We start from the raw sequence: 20,081 nt of genomic DNA on the forward strand, positions 1-20,081 counted from the left end.
GTATAACTTACCCCACCAAGACAAGACACACAAATGGCTCTCTGTGTTCTTCCACCTAAAGTATGTCACAGCCTGTTTACTTTCGAAGAATTCCTTTATTGGAGTTTCACCTTACCTTGCCACAACTATCTGGCTCTTCATGGCTGAGAGTGAGCCCTGAACAGAAATTCATAACATTTTACAATAGACAATAAACACATGTAGTGCATGAAATCTTTACAATAATAACACAAACAATCATTTAACAGGATTGTTAAGAAGCAGGAATTTTCTCCTATCCCCCAATAACAGGTAGCTACTTAGCTTTTCAGGTCCTGTAATAAAATGCCCTCCTGCTCAGAATTCCTATTCATAGGAATCCCTGAATCAATTCTTTCTGCATGTTGAGGATGTGTTCCATTAGTTATTAAATGTGCTAAATTTCTGTCCATGGTAGAACCCTTCATTTATAGCATAATGTGTGATATTTTCACTTATCACACATTCATGATTCATTAAGGGTGTTTATTTGAAAATTTTTAAAGTTTCACCCATTCAATAGTGTATATCACAACATTACAACAGTATAGTCCATTCAACTTGATTTATTTATGAGTGACTCTCCTGTTTTCTGTAAGATTTAAAAGTCTATACGTTTTACATTTCCTACAATGAAATCCAAATTTTCACAAGTTGCCATCACTCCCCCAAATCAGTTATATCAAAGTTATTCTTCATGTCTACTACTATATTAATTTATATTCCCTGAAGCCTGTTTCCTTTCCCTGAATTAGCCTATTGGAGGTCTTTCTTGGATCTTGTCCACTGACCAACGGATAACTGGAATTCAAAGCTATTCCTGAATTTCCTACATTTCTACTCAAAGAATTTACCCATATATGAACTTTCTGTTGTGACTACGTGACTTCTAAATGAAGTCTTTTTCTCATCTGTATTTCTTATGTCCAGAAATGTCTACTTATTTTGAAGGCTTTTTTCATACTCCATCACTTTGATAGGTTTTATTCCCAGCCTGAACTAAATATTTTATATTCCATAAGGGCTCACCTACTTCAACACTGGAACTTTCCTTGCTGGCTATGACTGAAAATCACAGAGAAAAGAAATTACTCATGGTTTCATTTATACTGGGTAAATTATAAGCCATGAACAAGGACCTCAAATACTCTTATAAAGTTTTTCTTCCATTTGCGTTCCCTGATACTTGGTAAACTCTGCCTCCTACAGAGACATGCTCATCCTGGTCCCATCCAGAGCATTCCCTCCCTCATGAGTTCTCTTCTGTGATGTGCCACTATGACTTCCCATATTTGTCACATTTAAATATTCCCCTCCAGTATGGATTCTTCTATGCTTGGTGAGATTTGATCTGATATTGAAAGCCTTCCCACACTCGTTACATTGGTATAGCTTCTTTCCAGTATGGATCCTTTTGTGTTGGTCAAGGACTGATCTATAATTGAAGGATTTCCCACATTCACAATTATAGGGCTGCTGCCCACTATGGACACTTTTATGGTTGATAAGACTCGAGTGTGAGATGTATGCTTTCCCACACTCATCACATCCATAGGGTTTCTCACCTGTGTGTATCCTTTTATGCACTGTGAGGCCTGAGCTGTTCCTGAATGCCTTCCCACAGCCATCACACACATAGGGTTTTTCCCCCGTATGAATCCTCTTGTGTTGAGAAAGGAGTGAGCTATAACTGAAAGACTTCCCACATTCAACACATTTGAAGGGTTTCTCCCCAAGATGGACTCTTTTATGGCTTATAAGAGTTCTGTTTGAGAAAAAAGCTTTTCCACATTCATCACATGTGTAGGGGGTCTTGCCAGGGTGGGTACTTTTATGGTTGATAAGGCTTGAGTGTGAGATGTAGGCTTTTCCACACACATCACATTTATAGGGCTTCTCACCAGTATGAATTCTTTTATGCACTTTAAGGCTCGAGTTGTTTCTGAAGACCTTTTCACACCTGTCACATTCATAGGGTTTCTCTCTAGTATGGACCCTTCTGTGTTGAGAAAGAAGTGAGGTGTAGTTAAAAGATTTCTCACACACATCGCATTTGTAGGGCTTCTCCCCAAGATGAATTTTTTTGTGATTTATAAGGGTTCGGTATGTGATAAAGGCTTTCTCACACTCATCACACTTATAGGGCTTTTCCCCAGGGTGTACACTTTTATGATTTATAAGGCTTGAAAGTGAGATGTAGGCCTTCCCACATTCTTCACATTTGTAAGGTCTCTCCCCAGTGTGGATTCGTTTATGGACTTTAAGGCCTGAATTATTTCTGAAGGCTTTTCCACACTCATCACACCCAAAGGGTTTCTCCCTTGTATGAATCCTTTTATGTTGTTCAAGGGCAGAGCTGTAATTGAAGGATTTTTCACAATAACTACATTTATAGGGCTTCTCCCCAAGATGGATTCCTTTGTGATTTTTAAGGCTAGAGCGTGAGATATAGGCTTTTCCACACACATCACACTTATATGGTTTTTCCCCAGTATGGAGTCGCCTGTGGACTTTGAGTCCTGAATTGTTTCTGAAAGTTTTTCCACAGACATCACATACATAAGGTCTCTCTCCAGTGTGAATTGTTCTATGTTGAAGAAGAAGTGAGTTATAGCTGAATGATTTTCCACACTCTTTACATTCATGGGCTTTCTTCCCAGGGTGAATGCTTTTATGGACTGCCAGGCCTGAGCTATAGCTGAATGCTTTGCCACAGACATCACACTTGTAAGGTTTCTCTCCTGTGTGGATCCTTTTATGCACAATAAGGCCTGAACTGTTCCTAAAAGCCTTCCCACATTCATCACATTCATAAGGTTTCTCTCCAGTGTGGATAACTTTATGCTGAATAAGGAGAGAGCTATAATTAAATGATTTTTCACACTCATCACATTTATAAGGTTTATCTCCAAAGTGGATGCTTTTATGATTTAGAAGTGTTCTGCAGGTAATGAAGGCCTTCCCACACTCATCACATTCATAGGGTTTCTCCCCTGTATGAATCCTTTTGTGGACTCTAAGTCCAGAGCTATTACTGAAGGTTTTCCCACAGATGTCACATTCATAGGGTTTCTCACCTGTGTGGATCCTTTTGTGGACTCTGAGGCCAGAGCTGTTCCTGAAGGCCTTCCCACACTCACCACACTCATAGGGCTTCTCCCCAGTGTGAATTCTCTTATGCTGATCCAAAACTGAGCTATAATTGAAGGATTTTCCACACTCATCACACTTACAGTTCTTTTCCCCAGAATGGGTGCTTTTGTGGTTTATAAGGCTGGAATAGGACATGTAGGCTTTCCCACATTCCTCACATTTGTACGGCTTCTCCCCAGTATGGATCCTCTTGTGGACTCGAAGGCTTGAGCTGCTCCGAAAAGTCCCTCCACAGTCATCGCACTCATAGCGTTTTTCACCAGTGTGCATAATTTTATGTTGAACAAGTCGGGAATTATATTTGAAGGATTTCCCACAGTCATCACATTTATGTGACTTCTTAACAGCACTGGCTTTTTGCTGTAGACTGGGATGAGAGTTTCCATTAACGCTCTCCACACATTTGACTTGTTCACTGTTTTTCTGTTCTATAGGGACAGTCTGGTGTGTAACATATTTTGAGCTCAGATGTAAGCTTTTCTCAGATGCCTCATCTTCCTGTTCTGTCTTTATATTTGCTGTATTCCTGGCTTTGCCAATCTTTTCCCTGAAGCCACTTTTGTCTTCCTTCATTCTTTTTCCTTCAGGTTTGTCCATCTGATTTTCTACCTTGCTATCCCAATCACAAGTTTCACCAACCTTAGACTCCTGCATATGATCCTTGTGAAGACCTTCCACTTTTGGCCACACAGATTCTGCATTTCGAATATTTTCATACTTTTCAGTTGATTCCTCATCCTCAGTGCCCCTCGTCTTCAAATGTGACACTAAACCAAGAAAATGAAAATGATACCTTCACTTTAGAAAACTGAAGGAATTAATATCCAAATTCACTCATTTACTCCACAAATGTTTACTGACCACTTATGGTGTGATAGATATCATTTTTAACTGCTAGGGATACAATCATGGACATGCCAAAATTTCTGCCCCTGTGAAGTAATGTTAAAATGCTAGAGCCCTGGGTTGCCAATAGAACAGAGACGTTTTCTATTCCTGCATAACAGCTTAGCATGATGGCAAGTTGAAATGGATTGGAATGATGCACAGAATCAAGGGCAACATTGACCATTTGTTGAAAAATGCCACCTAGTCTCTGAAAATCAAACAGAAGGTCGAAAGAGTCTCTGAAGAATAGGAGACAGAAAGATTAATAAGACAAAAGCTAAGAAGTCATAATCAGCAGAGGGTTGGCAAAACTAAAGGAGAAATCAGTACATGAGTGGAGGTAATGTGGAGTTGGTTATGAAATCATGAGGACAGTCATGTCAGAGATGAGAAAGAAAACAAGCTGCAGATGCCTGTTGTTGGTATAGCCTCCTGGATTTCCTCTCCAAGGAAAACACTGACCCTGGAGAGTGGTTTAGTCAGGGAAGAACTCTACATGGAAGAACACACTCTGGCTTGCCAGGCAGAGGCACTCATTCCCACTTTATGAACAGGCTAACTGCAGTCAGAGCATATCAAAGATCAGAAGCTAAAATACAAACTGTCAAGCAAAGGAAATGATACTGCCTAGGCATAAATACCTAGAAGTATGAGCCGAAAAAAGCTACTTAAGCTCTTTATGCCAGTTTCCTCATCTGTAAAATGAGGGCAATAGAACTGATGTATTAAATAACATATATAAGGTATGGCGAACACTGCCAGTCACTTGGTTAATTCTATATGCTATAGCAACTAATTCATTATTTAATCAAGATCAAGTTATCGGATAAGGGTTGGAACCTGAGGATAAACCACAGGACTCAGGAAAGGCAAATTCCTTCTCAAAGCAGATTTTAAGGCCCAGGCAGTGACTCCTTATTCCCTTGAAGGCACTCTACACACAGCTGGCACTCTGTCAGCATGCACCTGCTAAAAGACTGACTCTTGAGAACAGAAGCAACAGTTCTAACTTAGTTGTCTCCCAGCCTTAGACAATTAGACATCTGTAATTAGACTTAGTTAAAATTCAGACCTCCCTCTTACCTGGGTATCAGACCTCACCTTGGTCAATACTCTGTAATTCTACTTAGAAACTCTTATGTGAACATGTGATAAGAAAGCAGAAAAGTAAGATATATACTCTGGAGTGGACACATATAAACACCTGCACTCATGATCCAATTTACGCTTACAGGAGTGAATAATGTACTCTGAATTAACATTTACAGAACAGGAGGAGCTAGGAACTCAGAATATCACCAGGAAGCTAAAATAAAGAATCACTTGGTAGACATTTTAAAAAATGAAGATGAAAACGTAGTTCATCTGAGAAGGCTTCACAAAATGACTATTAAGTAATATCAGGTAGGAGATCATTAGAAGTCACTGAAGAATGGTGGCACAACCCTAGTTCCATGCTCCCTTTCTTGGGCATGAACACCTTGGGCAGAACAGTCATGCCATTTAAAATGTGAAGGCTACTGAGTGGTCACTGGAAATCCAGACCATCAATAGCAACATACCTTTTATCTGTGCTCTGAATCCTGCTCCCATCACATGAGGGACCCTGCTCCACCCATTCCCTTTGATCTGGGCCCTTCCACCTCTACTCACCCTCAGCTCTGAGAAGAGAAAGATGTTCAACTTTCTGCAACACAAAATCAAATCTCCTGAAATTGCCAGGGAAACAAAATTTGTCAGGGTGGAAAAAGAGAAAAGGAAAAACTGTAAGGGAGGAGAACTACTCATACTATTTAAATATTCCAAAGGCTGTTATAACTAAAATAGTGTGGTGAAAAGTGAAAGTGTTAATTGCTCAGTTGTGTCCAACTCTTTGCAAGCCCATGGACTGTAGCCCACCAAGCTCTTCTGTCCACAGAATTCTCTAGGCAAGAATACTGGAGTGGGTAGCCACTCCTTTCTCCAGGGGATCTTCCTGACCAAGGGATCAAACCTGGGTCTGCTGCATTGCAGATGGATTCTCTACTGTCTGAACCAAACAGCCAAACAGGGAAGCCCAGAGTGGTACTGGTATATAAAAAAACAGAATAGGATAAAAATCCAGAATAGTTCCAATTATACACAGAATTAAGTATACAATAAAGGTGGTATTTCAAATTAATGAAGCAAAAATGGTCTCTTTAACAGTGTTGGAAGTAGATCCATTCTTTACATCATTCACAGGAATAAACTCTAAACGTAAGTGAAGTGAAGTGAAAGTTGTTCAATTGTGTCCAACTCTTTGCGACCCCATGGACTATACAGTCCATGGAATTCTCCAGGCCAGAAAACTGGAGTGGGTAGCCTATCCCTTCTCCAGGGGATCTTCTCAACCCAGGGATCAAACCCAGATCTCCTGCATTGCGGATTTTTTACCAGCTAAGCCACAAGGGAAGCCCAAGAATACTGGAGTGGGTAGCCGATCCCTTCTCCAGACTATCTTCCTGACCCAGGAATCAAACTGGGGTCTCCAGCATTGTAGGCAGATTCTTCACCAACTGAGCTATCAGGGAAGCCCTCTCCAAATGTAGCAGAACTCTAAATATTAAAAAGTGACACCAGAAGAAAACATGGGTGAATGCCTCTACAACCTGAGTACGGAAGAAGTTTTTTATGACCCAGATGCAATAAAAGATTAACAAAGCTGATTACATAGAAATAAAAGTAAACTTGCATGGCAAAAAATACCATTAGCAAAACCAAAAAAATAAATGACAAAGTGGAAGAAAATATCTGCAACATATATTATATATAAAGGCTAATATCTCTAATATACAATGTTTTAAAGTTAAAGAGACTAAAAATCCTACAGAAAATGGGTAAAGAATATGAACAAACAATTCATATAAAGAAATACTAAAGTGGTCCTTAAACATGTTTTCAATTTCACTCATAATAAGAGAAATGCAAATGAGAACTATACTGAGATCCCCTTTCTCACATGTTAGATTGGCAAATATTCAGAAGCTTAAAAATATACTCTTTGGGTGAGGCTGTGGAGACAGTCTCATACATTACTGAGAATGCATATTGGCATAACCTCTGTTGAAGGAAGTTTGCCAATACCTACACAAATATGTATGCATTATACTCCAATCCAGAAATCCCATCTAGGAATTTACACTGAAGATACACTTCCAACAACACAAAAGCATATGTGCACAAAGTTATTCATCATAGCATTATTTTTAATTACAGAATCTAGAAAATCATCTACATGTCCAAGCATAGAAGACTGGTGTATATGGCACATATACACAATGGAGTACTAAAAAGAAGAGTAACATTTCTATAAATTGTTAGGGAGCAATTTCCAGGATATGCTGTAAAGCAAAAGAGAGCATATATGCTACATCTTAGGTAAGAAGGAAAATAAAAAATAAGCATATAACTATTTATCTTTTTAGTAATGAGAAAATCCACAAAACAGTGAAGGCTGTTTCCTATAAGGTATAGAGTGGGGGAATAGAACAGAAGAGAGAGGGGAGAGAGACATTCTGATTACAGCTTTCTGTATAGCTTTTACTCATGGAAGCATGATAATGTTTTGCAGATTCAAAAAATAAAATTACATCAATAAGACTAGGAAAGGGGGAAAGCCACTAAACTATAAAGTGAATGGGAACCAATGAACTCATTTGTGTTTTACATGAATTTGGTAAATGTAAGACCAAAACAAAAAAAAGGAAGAACTAACTCATGTCACTTGGGTACATAATATATAACTTTGTAATATATACTCTCAGTTTGGGGAAGGCTGGAGTGAGCAGCGGGGAAGAGCTGCAAACAACTTAACTAGTTTGGGAAGGTTTGTTTCCTGTTAGTGTTATGGGCAAAGCAATTCAGAAACAACTTTACATCTATTACTAGACTGAGTAAATGTGTTGATTTAGTTGGGAGCCAGAGCTCTCCTAGAGGAAGAAGGAACATAATAATATGGAATAGGGGAAGACAAGAAAGACCCTGTGGGGACAAATCAGAGGTATTACTGTGAACTTATGATTTCTAAATTATATACAAATGTGCACATTATGTAAATGTACATTCACATGTATGTATATTTGTATGTGGTGGTGGTGGTATAGTCAATAAGTCATGTCTGACTCTTGAGACCCCATGGACTGTAGCCCACCAGGTTCTTCTGCCCATGGGATTTTCCAGGCAAGGATACTGGAGTGGGTTGCCATTTCTTTCTCCAATATTTGTATGTATATATGTGTAAATGTACATATATTTGCTAGCTTTGTCTGCTGAAAACCTAAGAATCAAAAATATCTGAGTTAATGAGCACAATCCAGCACCTTTTTCTTGGACTCTACTACCATTATCTACTAAAATGAACCTGGAGGATTCCAGGCTGGGGCCAGGATAGGTATAAGATGAGCTGAGACATCGTTATGACAGCAAATAAAAAAATACTCAACAATGACAAAAAGATGACGTGAGCATACGATAAGACCACAAGAGCCAGCTTCAACACTGAATTTATGCTCCACAGCAATTATGTCAAGAATTATAAACCACTGAAAATAGGATTACATGAGTTCATACAGGTACAAATGGGAGAAAGGGAGGCCTCCTGTTTACAGGAGAATGCCAGGGCTGGTTGGTAAATGTGGAGGGAACAGAGTTGGAAGAAAAAAAAAAAATCAGCATTCTGCAATTATCAGAGTAAAGACTGGATCAGGGGAGAATTATCAAAGGATTCTAAGTCTAGGGGAATTCTCACGAGAAGCAGTATATATGCAAGGTCTTAAAATACTCCTTCACAGACTGCAAGGGAAAAAATAGTAATCACATAGTGACGAGATTAAACCATGGCTTGGCTGGTCATCTTAAATTAGTATCACCAATGGGGGCAGATAAACATCATGTGATTCTAGAAGTGACACCCTGAGAAGGACACATCACCTACAGAATGCATTACCTGAACTGAAAAATAAATATCACGTAGATCAGATAGATCCAAAAAAAGAACATTCTACTAAAAGGTATTTCTATTCTTCAAAAGTATCATTGTCATAAAATACAAAAGCTACAGAAATGCTTCATATTAAAGCAGGCTGAAGAGATTTGACCACTAAATTCAATACGTGCTATCAACTGGATCTGTACTGCAGGTAAAGGCTGTTATAAAAAATAACTGTGTCAACGGATGGAACTGGAATATGCATGTTAAGTCAGGCAAAAGTCATTAACAACTTTTAAGTTTACTGAAGCTGACAACTGCACTGTAATTATGCAAGAGAATATCCCTATAAATACACACTGAAGTGTTATGGATAAAGGGCCATGATGTGTATGTTACCCTCAAATGGTTTAGAAAAATAGATAGATATGCATGAAACAGTAAGAGAAGGAAGGTAAAATGAAGTAAAAAGTTAACCAAAGGTGAATGAATAAAGGGTATTTTTTTCACTATTTTTTAATGTTTTAAATATATTAAAAATGTGATAATTGTTAGGATTTATTTTTCATTCTTTATCTTTTAAAAATTTTTATTGGAATACAGCTGATTTAAAATGTTGTTTCTGCTGCATTATTATTGAAAATTTTCTGTATATTGGAAATTATTCCCAATAAAAAGTTTGTGTGTGTGTGTGTGCGCTCACTAGTGTCCGACTCTTTGTGACTCCATGGACGATAGCCTGTCAGCCTCCTCTGTCTATGGAATTTTTCCAGGCAAGAATACTGGATTGGGTTGCCATTTCCTTCTCCAGGGGATCTTCCCAACGAAAAAAATGTTAAAGTGTAAATTTAAAATTGTCTCAACTATTCCTTCCCCTTCAGATACTGCTTTTGCCATCCTGCCTCCTGTCCACAGTTGCCTATTGAAAAAGTGGTCTTCAAGTCCCATCTCCCCACATGCCGCATCTATTCAATCTGATTTATTCCACCCAGGCCATGCTGCATTAGCTTCTTCAGGGCCAGGTGCTGACTCCTGAGTTTGCTGACCCTTGGATGTTCTGGCCCCCTGTTGCATCTGAAACCTCTCCTCTTCTGACTCTACATAATCTTCCTAGGCAGTCCCATCTATATGTGTGGCTCCTATAAGCTGTCTTGCAGAGCCTCATCTCTGGCCCAGACCCCCTCTTCAATTACAGAGTCTCATATCCACCCATCTTTTCTTCTGAATAAATCAGAAGTGGGCTCTCCCCTTTCCCTCACCACTCCACATCCAAGAGACCATTTAAGACCACCTATACAGTTCTCAAGTTCTCATCCCCAACCCCATTCCCACTGCTAAGAATTTAGTTTAAGCCCTCCTAAATTCCCTTCCAAACTTCTGCCATAGTCTCCCTACCTTCATTCTTAACCCTGTGCAATTTTCTTCCAACACTATCAAGAATTGTGAGCCCTCCCCAATAAGTGTTTAAAGGCTATCTAGTGTGGTGCTTGCAGAGAAGGCAATGGCACCCCACTCCAGTACTCTTGCCTGGAAAATCCGATGGACGGAGGAGCCTGGTGGGCTGCAGGCCATGGGGTCACTAACAGTTGGACACGACTGAGCGACTTCACTTTCACTTTTCACTTCCATGCACTGGAGAAGGAAATGGCAACCCACTCCGGTGTTCTTGCCTGGAGAATCCCAGGAACGGGGGAGCCTGGTAGGCTGCCATCTATGGGGTCGTACAGAGTCAGACACGACTGAAGTGACTTAGCAGCAGCAGCAGTGTGGTGCTTGAAGCTTTCTGCATCTCACCAGCTGGAGCAACTTGCTGGGGCCATACTAATTCACCCCTTGCTGACACCACACTTAGAATCCTTGGCCCAGATGGTTGGACCCTTTCCCCTCTAATAGACTAATTCTCAATTCCCTTCATGTCCTCTGGGATTCCTTGTTTGATTGGCTGTGGCCTGGACTGGTCTGCATGAAATCGTAAGTACTTCACTGTTTACACCTCTGGCCTAGACAGACTCCAGGAGTCTCCCCGTTCTAGCCCTGCTTAACCGCCTCTGTTTGGGGAGAAGCAGATTTTCCTATCATCTGATGTAGTCCACCCAATCCTCTTAATGACTGAAATCAAAACAGGGCAATATACACGTGCATCTTCACTGAAAGCAGATGGTCGGCAATGGAATTCATATTATGAATTGACTAAACAAAATTGATGACTAAGAAAAGGTCAGTCAAAAACAGAAGCAGAAAAGCTAAAAAACATAATGATAGTACTAGGAGACTTGCAAACTAGTAGAAGAGTCTAGCAGGAATATAGCCAACATATGATAATAATGGCAGACATAAAGCATAGATGAGGGAAGAAGGGGAAGGGATATACTCTGCTTCAAAGAACTAAGAAAAGCTTCAGGAAGAAAGGTCTAGTTCCAGTGGACAGAAGAGCAGATGCAAAGGGTTGGTGTTCACCATGCCCTGGACATATGGAACAGATGATGGCAGGCACAACTGGATAGGTGGGCAAAAATAAGGGCTGCAGCAGGGTCTGCCCATCATACTAAGGAGTCCAGGCTTGATTCAGAGGAGTTTTAGGTGGAGTGGAAAACTCAGATATACATTTTGGAAGATCACTTATTCTATCAAATCAGGAGGTTAAAGGGGCTAGATAGGAAACATTTTAGGCTTTGTGGGGCACATACAATTCTATCAGTTGTTTTTCTTTTTGGCTTGCTTTTAAGCATTTCTTTTAAAATGTAAAAACCATTCTCTGCTTGCAGGCCATGTAGAAACAGATCAGAGATCCAGAAGTCTGCCAATTCCTGCTAGACAAAATCAAGGAATCAGAATTAATTTAGGATGGTGTGAGATAATGGCATTTTGGCTACATTTGAAGTGTCTTTTTTTTTTAAGACTATGCTAGGTGAAATGGCATAATGTCTGGAATTTCCTTTAAAATACTTCAACAAAGAAATATAAAATGGGGAAAAGGAAACAAATATAGCAGAATCCTAATAATTGAATCTGAATGATGGATGTACCAAGTTCATTATACTATTCTACTTTCCTATTATGTTTACATTTTTTTCATAATATAAAATTAAAAGAAAGATTACTCATTCTAGTTGCAATGGGAGAATGGATTGAGGAGGAGAGAGAACTGAGTACTAGAGTCTGGAAGATTATTATAATCCAATCAATACTGATGTGGTTGCTAGCTCATGTGTCCCCTATGACACAAGAAAGGAATCACTTCAAAATCACAATTCCTACACAGAAAGAGAGCCAGATGGGTTTAATTTCTTAAAAGTTCTCAACGCTATAGGGGAACTCCTCTCTAATAAGTTCTCAACAGAGAGAAAACTAGTTCTATCCATATAGCCTAGTTATATCAGTTAAAAGTTTAAGCAATAGTAAGCCATCCACTCCTTCTAAATTACATAGGACTCACAACATTTGGGCACTTCTGTGCTTCACATTATTCATGTTCTACCACCAATGCCTGGAAAAGCTCATGCAGAGAGTAAGAATCTGTCCTTAATTTTTGCTATCCCTGCCCAAGAAAGTCAGGAGCCACTTCTTAAGAGACTAGACAACTCAGAAGAGAGGAATTGTGGCTTACTCTGGCTGAAAATTCCCGCCTTAAAAACAGACTTCAACAAACAACAGGTACAACACATCTGCAGCTACTGAGGATTTTCAGAGTACCAACCATATTCCACAAATCCATCTACCATCTGGATTCTGTGTCTTAAGTTGCTGGATATTATACTGGACTTGAAAGTGACGAACAAAAGAAAGAAACAGAGAAAATAAGAGCGAATATGAGCACAAAATGCTTACAGACTCAGAAGTGAAAGGATAGGACAAATGAAAGATGAGACTAAGGAGTGTGTGAGAAAAGGGTTATGCAGATGGGAAGAAAGTATGGATTCTGCTTTAGTTACTGCATTTAGTTTATAAGTATTGGAATTGTAAATGGTTAACATAAGTTGGTTCTACTGCTTAATCTTTATGATTAAGGGTGATTTTTTCCTTAAAGTAAAAAATGAAATAGAACATTCTCATACCTAGTAATGGGGAAGAGAATCCTAGTCATCCTAAGGAATAAGGTAAGCAAAGGAGATTTTGAAAGGGGGACTGAGAGATTTTCTGAAGCTAAAAGGGCAAGACTGGCTTGAAGAGTGTCATTAATAGACAGTTATTTGTGCTACTGTAAGGCTAAGTATCATAAACACAAGTATCAGGAGAGAAAAGCTACTTGGTTTAATTTGTTCTTCAAACACTGTATGACATGTCAATCCCTTCTTTAAAAATTCTTGCTCAGATATGCCCTGGGACAAAGTCACTGGGTGTTCCGTAGTTTGAAGTTAACAAAGAAACTGGAAACAACCCAAATGGCCTAACTAGATCTTAAAAAATGATGGTACATCCAAAACATCCAAGGCCACAGGACTGGAAAAGGTCAGTTTTCATTCCAATCCCAAAGAAAGGCAATGATAAAGAATGTTCAAACTACCATACAACTGCACTCATTTCACATGCTAGCAAAGTAACGCTCAAAATTCTCCAAGTTAGACTTCAACAGTGCGTGAACCGAGAACTTCCAGAATGTTCAAGCTTGATTTAGAAAGGGCAGAGGAACCAGAGATCAAATTGCCAACATCTGTTAGATCATAGAAAAAGGGAATTCCAGAAAAACATCTACTTCTGCTTCACTATGCTATGTGCCTTTGACTATGCTAAAGCCTTTGACTATGTGGATCACAACAAACTGTGGAAAATTCTTCAAGAGATGGGAAAAGCAGACCACCTGACCTGCCTCCTGAGAAATCTGTATGCAGGTCAAGAAGCAAGTTAGAACCAGACATGGAACAAAGGACTGGTTCAAAAATGGGAAAGGAATACATCAAGGCTGTATGTTGTCACCCTGTTTATTTAACTTATATGCAGAGTAGATCATGTGAAATACTGGGCTAGATAAACCAGAAGCTGGACTCAAGATTGCTGGGAGACATACCAATAATCTCAGATATGCAGATGACACCACCATTATGGCAGAAAGTAAAGAGGAACTAAAGAGTCTCTTGATGAAAGTGAAAGAGAAGAGTGAAAAAGCTGGCTTAAAACTCAACATTCAAAAAACAAAGATCATAGCATCCAGTCCCATTACTTCATGGCAAATAGATGGGAAAACAATGGAAACAGTGACGGACTTTATTTTTGGGGGCTCCAAAATCACTGCAGATGGTGACTACAGCCATGAAATTAAAAGATAATTGCTCCTTGGAAGAAAAACTATGAGAAACCTAGACAGCATATTAAAAAGCAGAGACATTACTTTGCCGACGAAGGTTTGTCTAGTCAAAGCTATGGTTTTTCCAATAGTCATGTATGGATGTGAGAGTTGGATCATGAAGGCTGAATGCAGAAGAACTGCTACTTTTGAACTGTGGTGTTGAAGAAGACTCTTGAGAATCCCTTGCACTGCAAGGAGATCAAACCAGTCAATCCTAAAGGAAATCAGTCCTGAATATTCATTGGAAGGACTGATGCTGAAGCTCCAATACTTTGGCCACCTGATGGAAAGAGCCAACTCATTAAAAAAGACCCTGATGCTGGGGAAGATTGAAGGCAGGAGAAGAGGATGACAGAGGATGAGATGGTTGGATGGCATCACCAATTCAATGGACATAAGTTTGAGCATGCTCCAGAGATGGTGAAGGACGGGGAAGCCTGGTGTGCTGCAGTCCACGTGGTCACAAAGAGTCAGACAAGAGTGAGTGACTGAACAACAACAAAAACATCCAAACAGTGGCCATGCCACTCCAATACTGCAGTGCCGTATTTAAAAAGAGGAAGAAAGAAAGAAAGAAAAAAAGCTTTGTGTTCTGATGACCTCTAACACAGATTAAGTAAAAGAAGCAAGGTGCAGAATTTTGAACAGTACCTTACTACCTGTATGAAAAAAAGGAGGAACTGAGTACATTCAAATTTACCAATATGTTTGCATAAAGAAACTGGATACACTCAAATTATCTATCAAATGTGGTTGGTTTTCTAAAGGGACTGGGCCTAGAAAGATGGCTGAACAGAGGGAGATCTTTTCATTTATATCTTTTCACATTTTTAATACCTGAACCATATGAATACATTACATAGTCAAAAACTTATTTAAGGAAATATCCTCCTGCTTTCAAAAAGGAAACACTCCTGTGGCCTCCTAATCCAAACGTTTTAGAGCAGCATACCCAGCCCCGGCCTTCCATTCCTCTTTCACATCCCCACGCCTGGATTCCCTAGAAGCCTCCTCGACCTATTTCTCCCTACCTAGTCAATTCCTTCTCTTTGTGAGAGGCAGCGACAGCCTCTTCCCGGATCTCTCGTCTGTACAGAAGGTGAACTCTCCTACGGCGAAGGCCGGGCAGCGCCTCCCAGCGATTCGATCAACACCTGCGGCAGTAGTCTCTCAACATCACGGCCCCACCAAACAAAACAAAAAGGGTGTGGGGCGGGGAGGTCAAATAACATGACCCCTCGGGATCCTTCCAAAGCTCGTATTCACTCTCAAATCCCAGGGACAAACTTAACTGCCACGGGCGCAGAACTGGGGGCTTTCTTTAAAGCACTGATTTTCTGGGTTCCCCTTTCACCCGAGACAGCAGCGAAGAGCTGAGAAACACGGGTATGGGGCCCCCAATCCTCCACACACCTGGCAGCCTCACCCCAACCCTGGCCCGCTCGGACAGCCGAAGTTGGGGCCCACAAGGAGCCCGATATGTTCCAGGGGTGGGCCCTACACCTCTAGGCCGACCCGAGGTCTTCCCTCCCCTCTACGTCCCCCATGCGCTTCCTAAGGTGTCTGTAGCGAGAGGGCGCGCTTCCTCCCCGACCCCTCCCAAGATCCGAGGAATAGCCGAGACCCGGCCAAGAAGGCAAGGGCGTGGCAGGCTAGGGCCGAGGGCGGGAGCGCGGGCGGCCTCGGACTCACGTACTGGTGGTGGCGGCGCCGCGGGAGCCCGGCCGCCGGCGGGACAAAAGCGCGGACGGCCCGGCCGGAAAAACCCAGGTCCGCTCTGGGGCACTTCCGAGTCCTCTCTACAAGGCTGGAGGACTGACTCGATGATAGCTATTTTTTTCGGGCACGTGACCAGTGGTACTCTGCGACGGCATCCGCGGCTAGAGAGGACTTCTTCCTTTACAGTTATAACATATATATTTAATTTATAAATTAATGTGAAGTGCTCATCGTGGCGCGCGTTGGGGACGAACCCACGAAGATTACAGTTTTCTAGGACTTCAACTTGCGGCGTAGGGCGGACAATAAAGCAAACGTGTGTCTCGGTAGAAAAAACACCTAAGAACCTATGTACTTGAAGTTAAGTCGGTTCAAGTACACAGAGGGTACTTAACGTACCGCGGGGAGGGACGAGGGAGGGCGGAGGAGCACAAGGGACTTAGGAGCCCGACTATGTTCGAGGGGCTGGCGCAGTGGCCGGAGTGCTCCTACCCACAGAGACCCGCAGAGAAGCGCTACCGGCTGGGCAGCCCTGAATCAAACCTGATCCCAACCCTTCAGTGGCTCAAGCCGGGCAGTGACCCCTGATGTCGGCTCCTGAAACCCCAGCTTGAGATGACTGAAAAGCGATGCTTTCTTTTTGCAGTAACATCTAAATACCTTTTATCTTAAGTTTAAGTAATTACAAAAGGCATTTTTGAGGCCACATTGTGAATACTGATACACACAAAACTACTTTCCGTTCTTTAAGAGGCATCCATCGGACTCTAGACAACTGACGACTTGATACTATCATCCACTTTAAACGATCAAAAATTTTACATCTTTTTGGTTTTTATTCTCGAACTTGTATTTTTATGTCCCTCACAGTTTTTATCCTAATCTAAAGTATTTTCATTCTACGTACATCATTGAATTTGATCCTATTGTAAAAAATTTTATGCAAGTTTTATTGTTCACCTTATTGTGCATTTCTGTAACAAAATTAGAAATTTACAATTTTTTCTCATGCTAAGTATTTTCTGGATTATTAATAAAAGCATACATATTGCAAAATACTACTATCAGTTCTTGGACAAAAAGTGAAATGCTTTTTTTGTCTGTGCTCCATTTTCTTTTCTGCCTGGGCATTTTTTTTAGTTGCAGGGAGCCAGGGCTAATCTCTAGTTGCAGTCCTGGGTTTTCTCATTTCGGTGTCTTCTCTTGTGGAGAATGGGCTCTAAGGAGAGCGGGCTTTAGTAGCTGGTGGTGCGTGGGTCCAGGCTCCAGAGCACAGACTCAATAGTTGTGGCACATGGACTTAGTTGCTCCCTGGCATGTGGGATCTTCCCAGACCAGGGATTGAACCATATCTCCTATGTTGGCAGGCAAATTCTTTACCACTGAGCCACCAGGGAAACACTAAGATGGATTTTTAAACAATTCAATGATACATGAAAATTAATTGGATGGATTTTACTTATCTAGAGTTGTTATGGGAGAGTGGTTTCTTGCCTTTGGAAGAAAAAGTTCAGAGATGAGATAAGGAAGTCAAGAAAGCAAAGCAGGGATTTAAGCCATAGAGTGCCAGGCTTTTGCAACCCCATGGACTGTAGTCCACCAGGTTCCTCTGTCCACGAAATTCTCCAGGCAAGAATACTGGAGAATGGATAGCCATTCCCTTCATCCAGGGGATCTTCCCAACCCAAGGATCAACCCCCAGTCTCCTGCATTGCAGGCAGATACTTACATCTGAGCCAAAGCCACAGTACATGCTCAAAGGAAGAGCAGGCAGACTTAGGTGAGTATCTGCCGAGTTTCTTTACTAAGCTCGTGATATGGGGTGGCAAAATGAATGGACAGAATATTCACTGGGGAGGAAGGGGTTTGGGGTCATAGTTCCTGATTTTCATCACAGCTCCATCTTCCAGAAGGAAAGGAGGGATTTTTGTCCTTATTTAGCCTTGATCAGAACTCACTCCAGTATTCTTGCCTGGAGAATCCCATGGACAGAGGAGTCTGGTGGGCCACAGTCCACAGGGTCCCAAAGAGTTGGACATGACTGAAGCAATTTCATATGCATGCATGCAGAAGGCTTGATCAGAAGTGTCATGGCATAGGTGCATGATGGGAACTTCTTACCTGTAAGGCTAATTTTATTGTAATGAAGGCATAATGAGAAACAGGTTACATTTGTACCCCCCAGAGATTCCCAGCTTTATCTGCTTACGCTTATCACCCCAGAATATGCGGTTTCCTATCAGTCTGGAGGTTCTTGCTTTTCTTTGTTTGTCCAAGGACCCTCATTGTTTACAGGATGTGTGGCTTCCTACCATTTGGACTATGTCCCTCCTTTCTTTGCTCATTTCTAGATATCTGCCTGTTCTAACAGAGTGAGAAAATGTTTGGCATAATTTCTATACCTCTTTACATTTTTTATAGATGCAAGTAAATAGAAGGAATAGAAGGGGTTTCCTTGAAGCAATTGGTTTTTGATCCATTTGGCACCATGCTAATATGAGATGTGCTTTCTCATAGAGGAGACCAGGCAGCTTTAAACCCTAGGGAGGAACAGAGTCCCAGGACTTTCTCAGGTCTTGTGGTTTTAGGCAAAAGCACACACATATGTTGAAAATTGGGATTTTTGAGCTTTCCCACAAAGTAGCCAAGAACAGGGGTCCCCAACCCCTGGGCTCATGGACCATTACCCGTCCATGGCCTGTTAGGAACTGGGCCTCACAGTAAGAGGTGAGCAGCGGGAGAGCAAGCAGAGCTTCATCTGTATTTACAGCTGCTCCCTATTGCTCACATTAGAAAGACAAAAGATGTAGTGCTGTTGTTGCCCAGAATTCACCTTTTAGGGTTCATCTGCCCCTTTGGAGTAGTTTTACGTGAACCATGAACTCCCTGATGTTCAAGCTGGTTTTAGAAAAGGCAGAGGAACCAGAGATCAAATTGCCGACATCCGCTGGATCATGGAAAAAGCAAGAGAGTTCCAGAAAAACATCTATTTCTGCTTTATTGACTATGCCAAAGCCTTTGACTGTGTGGATCACAATAAACTGTGGAAAATTCTGAAAGAGATGGGAATACCAGACCACCTAACCTGCCTCTTGAGAAATCTGTGTGCAGGTCAGGAAGCAACAGTTAGAACTGGATATGGAACAATAGACTGGTTCCAAATAGGAAAAGGAGTACATCAAGGCTGTATATTGTCATCCTGCTTATTTAACTTATATGCAGAGCACATCATGAGAAACGCTGGACTGGAAGAAACATAAGCTGGAATCAAGATTGCCGGGAGAAATATCAATAACCTCAGATATGCAGATGACACCACCCTTATGGCAGAAAGTGAAAAGGAACTAAAAAGCCTCTTGATGAAAGTGAAAGAGGAGAGTGAAAAAGTTGGCTTAAAGCTCAACATTCAGAAAATGAAGATCATGTCATCCGGTCCTGTCACTTCATTGGAAATAGATGGGGAAACAGTGTCAGACTTTATTTTTGGGGGGCTCCAAAATCACTGCAGATGGTGACTGCAGCCATGAAATTAAAAGACACTTACTCCTTGGAAGAAAAGTTATGACCAACCTAGATAGTATATCCAAAAGCAGAGACATTACTTTGCCAACTAAGATCCGTCTAGTCAAGGCTATGGTTTTTCCAGTGGTCATGTATGGATGTGAGGGTTGGACTGTGAAAAAGGCTGAGTGCCGAAGAATTGATGCTTTGAACTGTGGTGTTGCAGAAGACTCTTGAGAGTCCCTTGGACTGCAAGGAGATCCAACAAGTCCATTCTGAAGGAGATCAACCCTGGGATTTCTTTGGAAGGAATGATGCTAAAGCTGAAGCTCCAGTACTTTGGCCACTTTATGCAAAGAGTTGACTCATTGGAAAAGACTGATGCTGGGAGGGATTGGGGGCAGGAGGAGAAGGGGACGACAGAGGATGAGATGGCTGGATGGCATCACGGACTCGATGGACGTGAGTCTGAGTGAACTCTGGGAGATGGTGATGGACAGGGAGGCCTGGCGTGCTGCGATTCATGGGGTCGCAAAGAGTCGGACACGACTGAGCGACTGAACTGAACTG

The 20,081-nt window shown here is 41.3% G+C and overlaps 1 protein-coding gene across 1 annotated transcript; it reads right to left on the reverse strand.

Moving 5' to 3' along the window:
- Positions 1-704: 704 nt before the first annotated feature.
- Positions 705-3,825, reverse strand: ZFP62 (ZFP62 zinc finger protein). The gene has a single exon (XM_068979475.1). It carries the CDS (start codon positions 3,823-3,825, stop codon positions 1,222-1,224), a length of 2,604 nt encoding a protein of 867 aa, XP_068835576.1. The 3' UTR covers positions 705-1,221.
- Between the last annotated feature and the right edge of the window lie 16,256 nt (positions 3,826-20,081).

This window comes from Capricornis sumatraensis, chromosome 9 (genome assembly GCF_032405125.1).
Source record: "Capricornis sumatraensis isolate serow.1 chromosome 9, serow.2, whole genome shotgun sequence".
Classification (NCBI taxonomy): Eukaryota; Metazoa; Chordata; class Mammalia; order Artiodactyla; family Bovidae; genus Capricornis; species Capricornis sumatraensis.

What these genes read in the sequence shown, in the direction of transcription:
- ZFP62 (XM_068979475.1), bottom strand. Translation starts at nt 3,825, where the DNA reads ATGCAGGAGTCTAAGGTTGGTGAAACTTGTGATTGGGATAGCAAGGTA.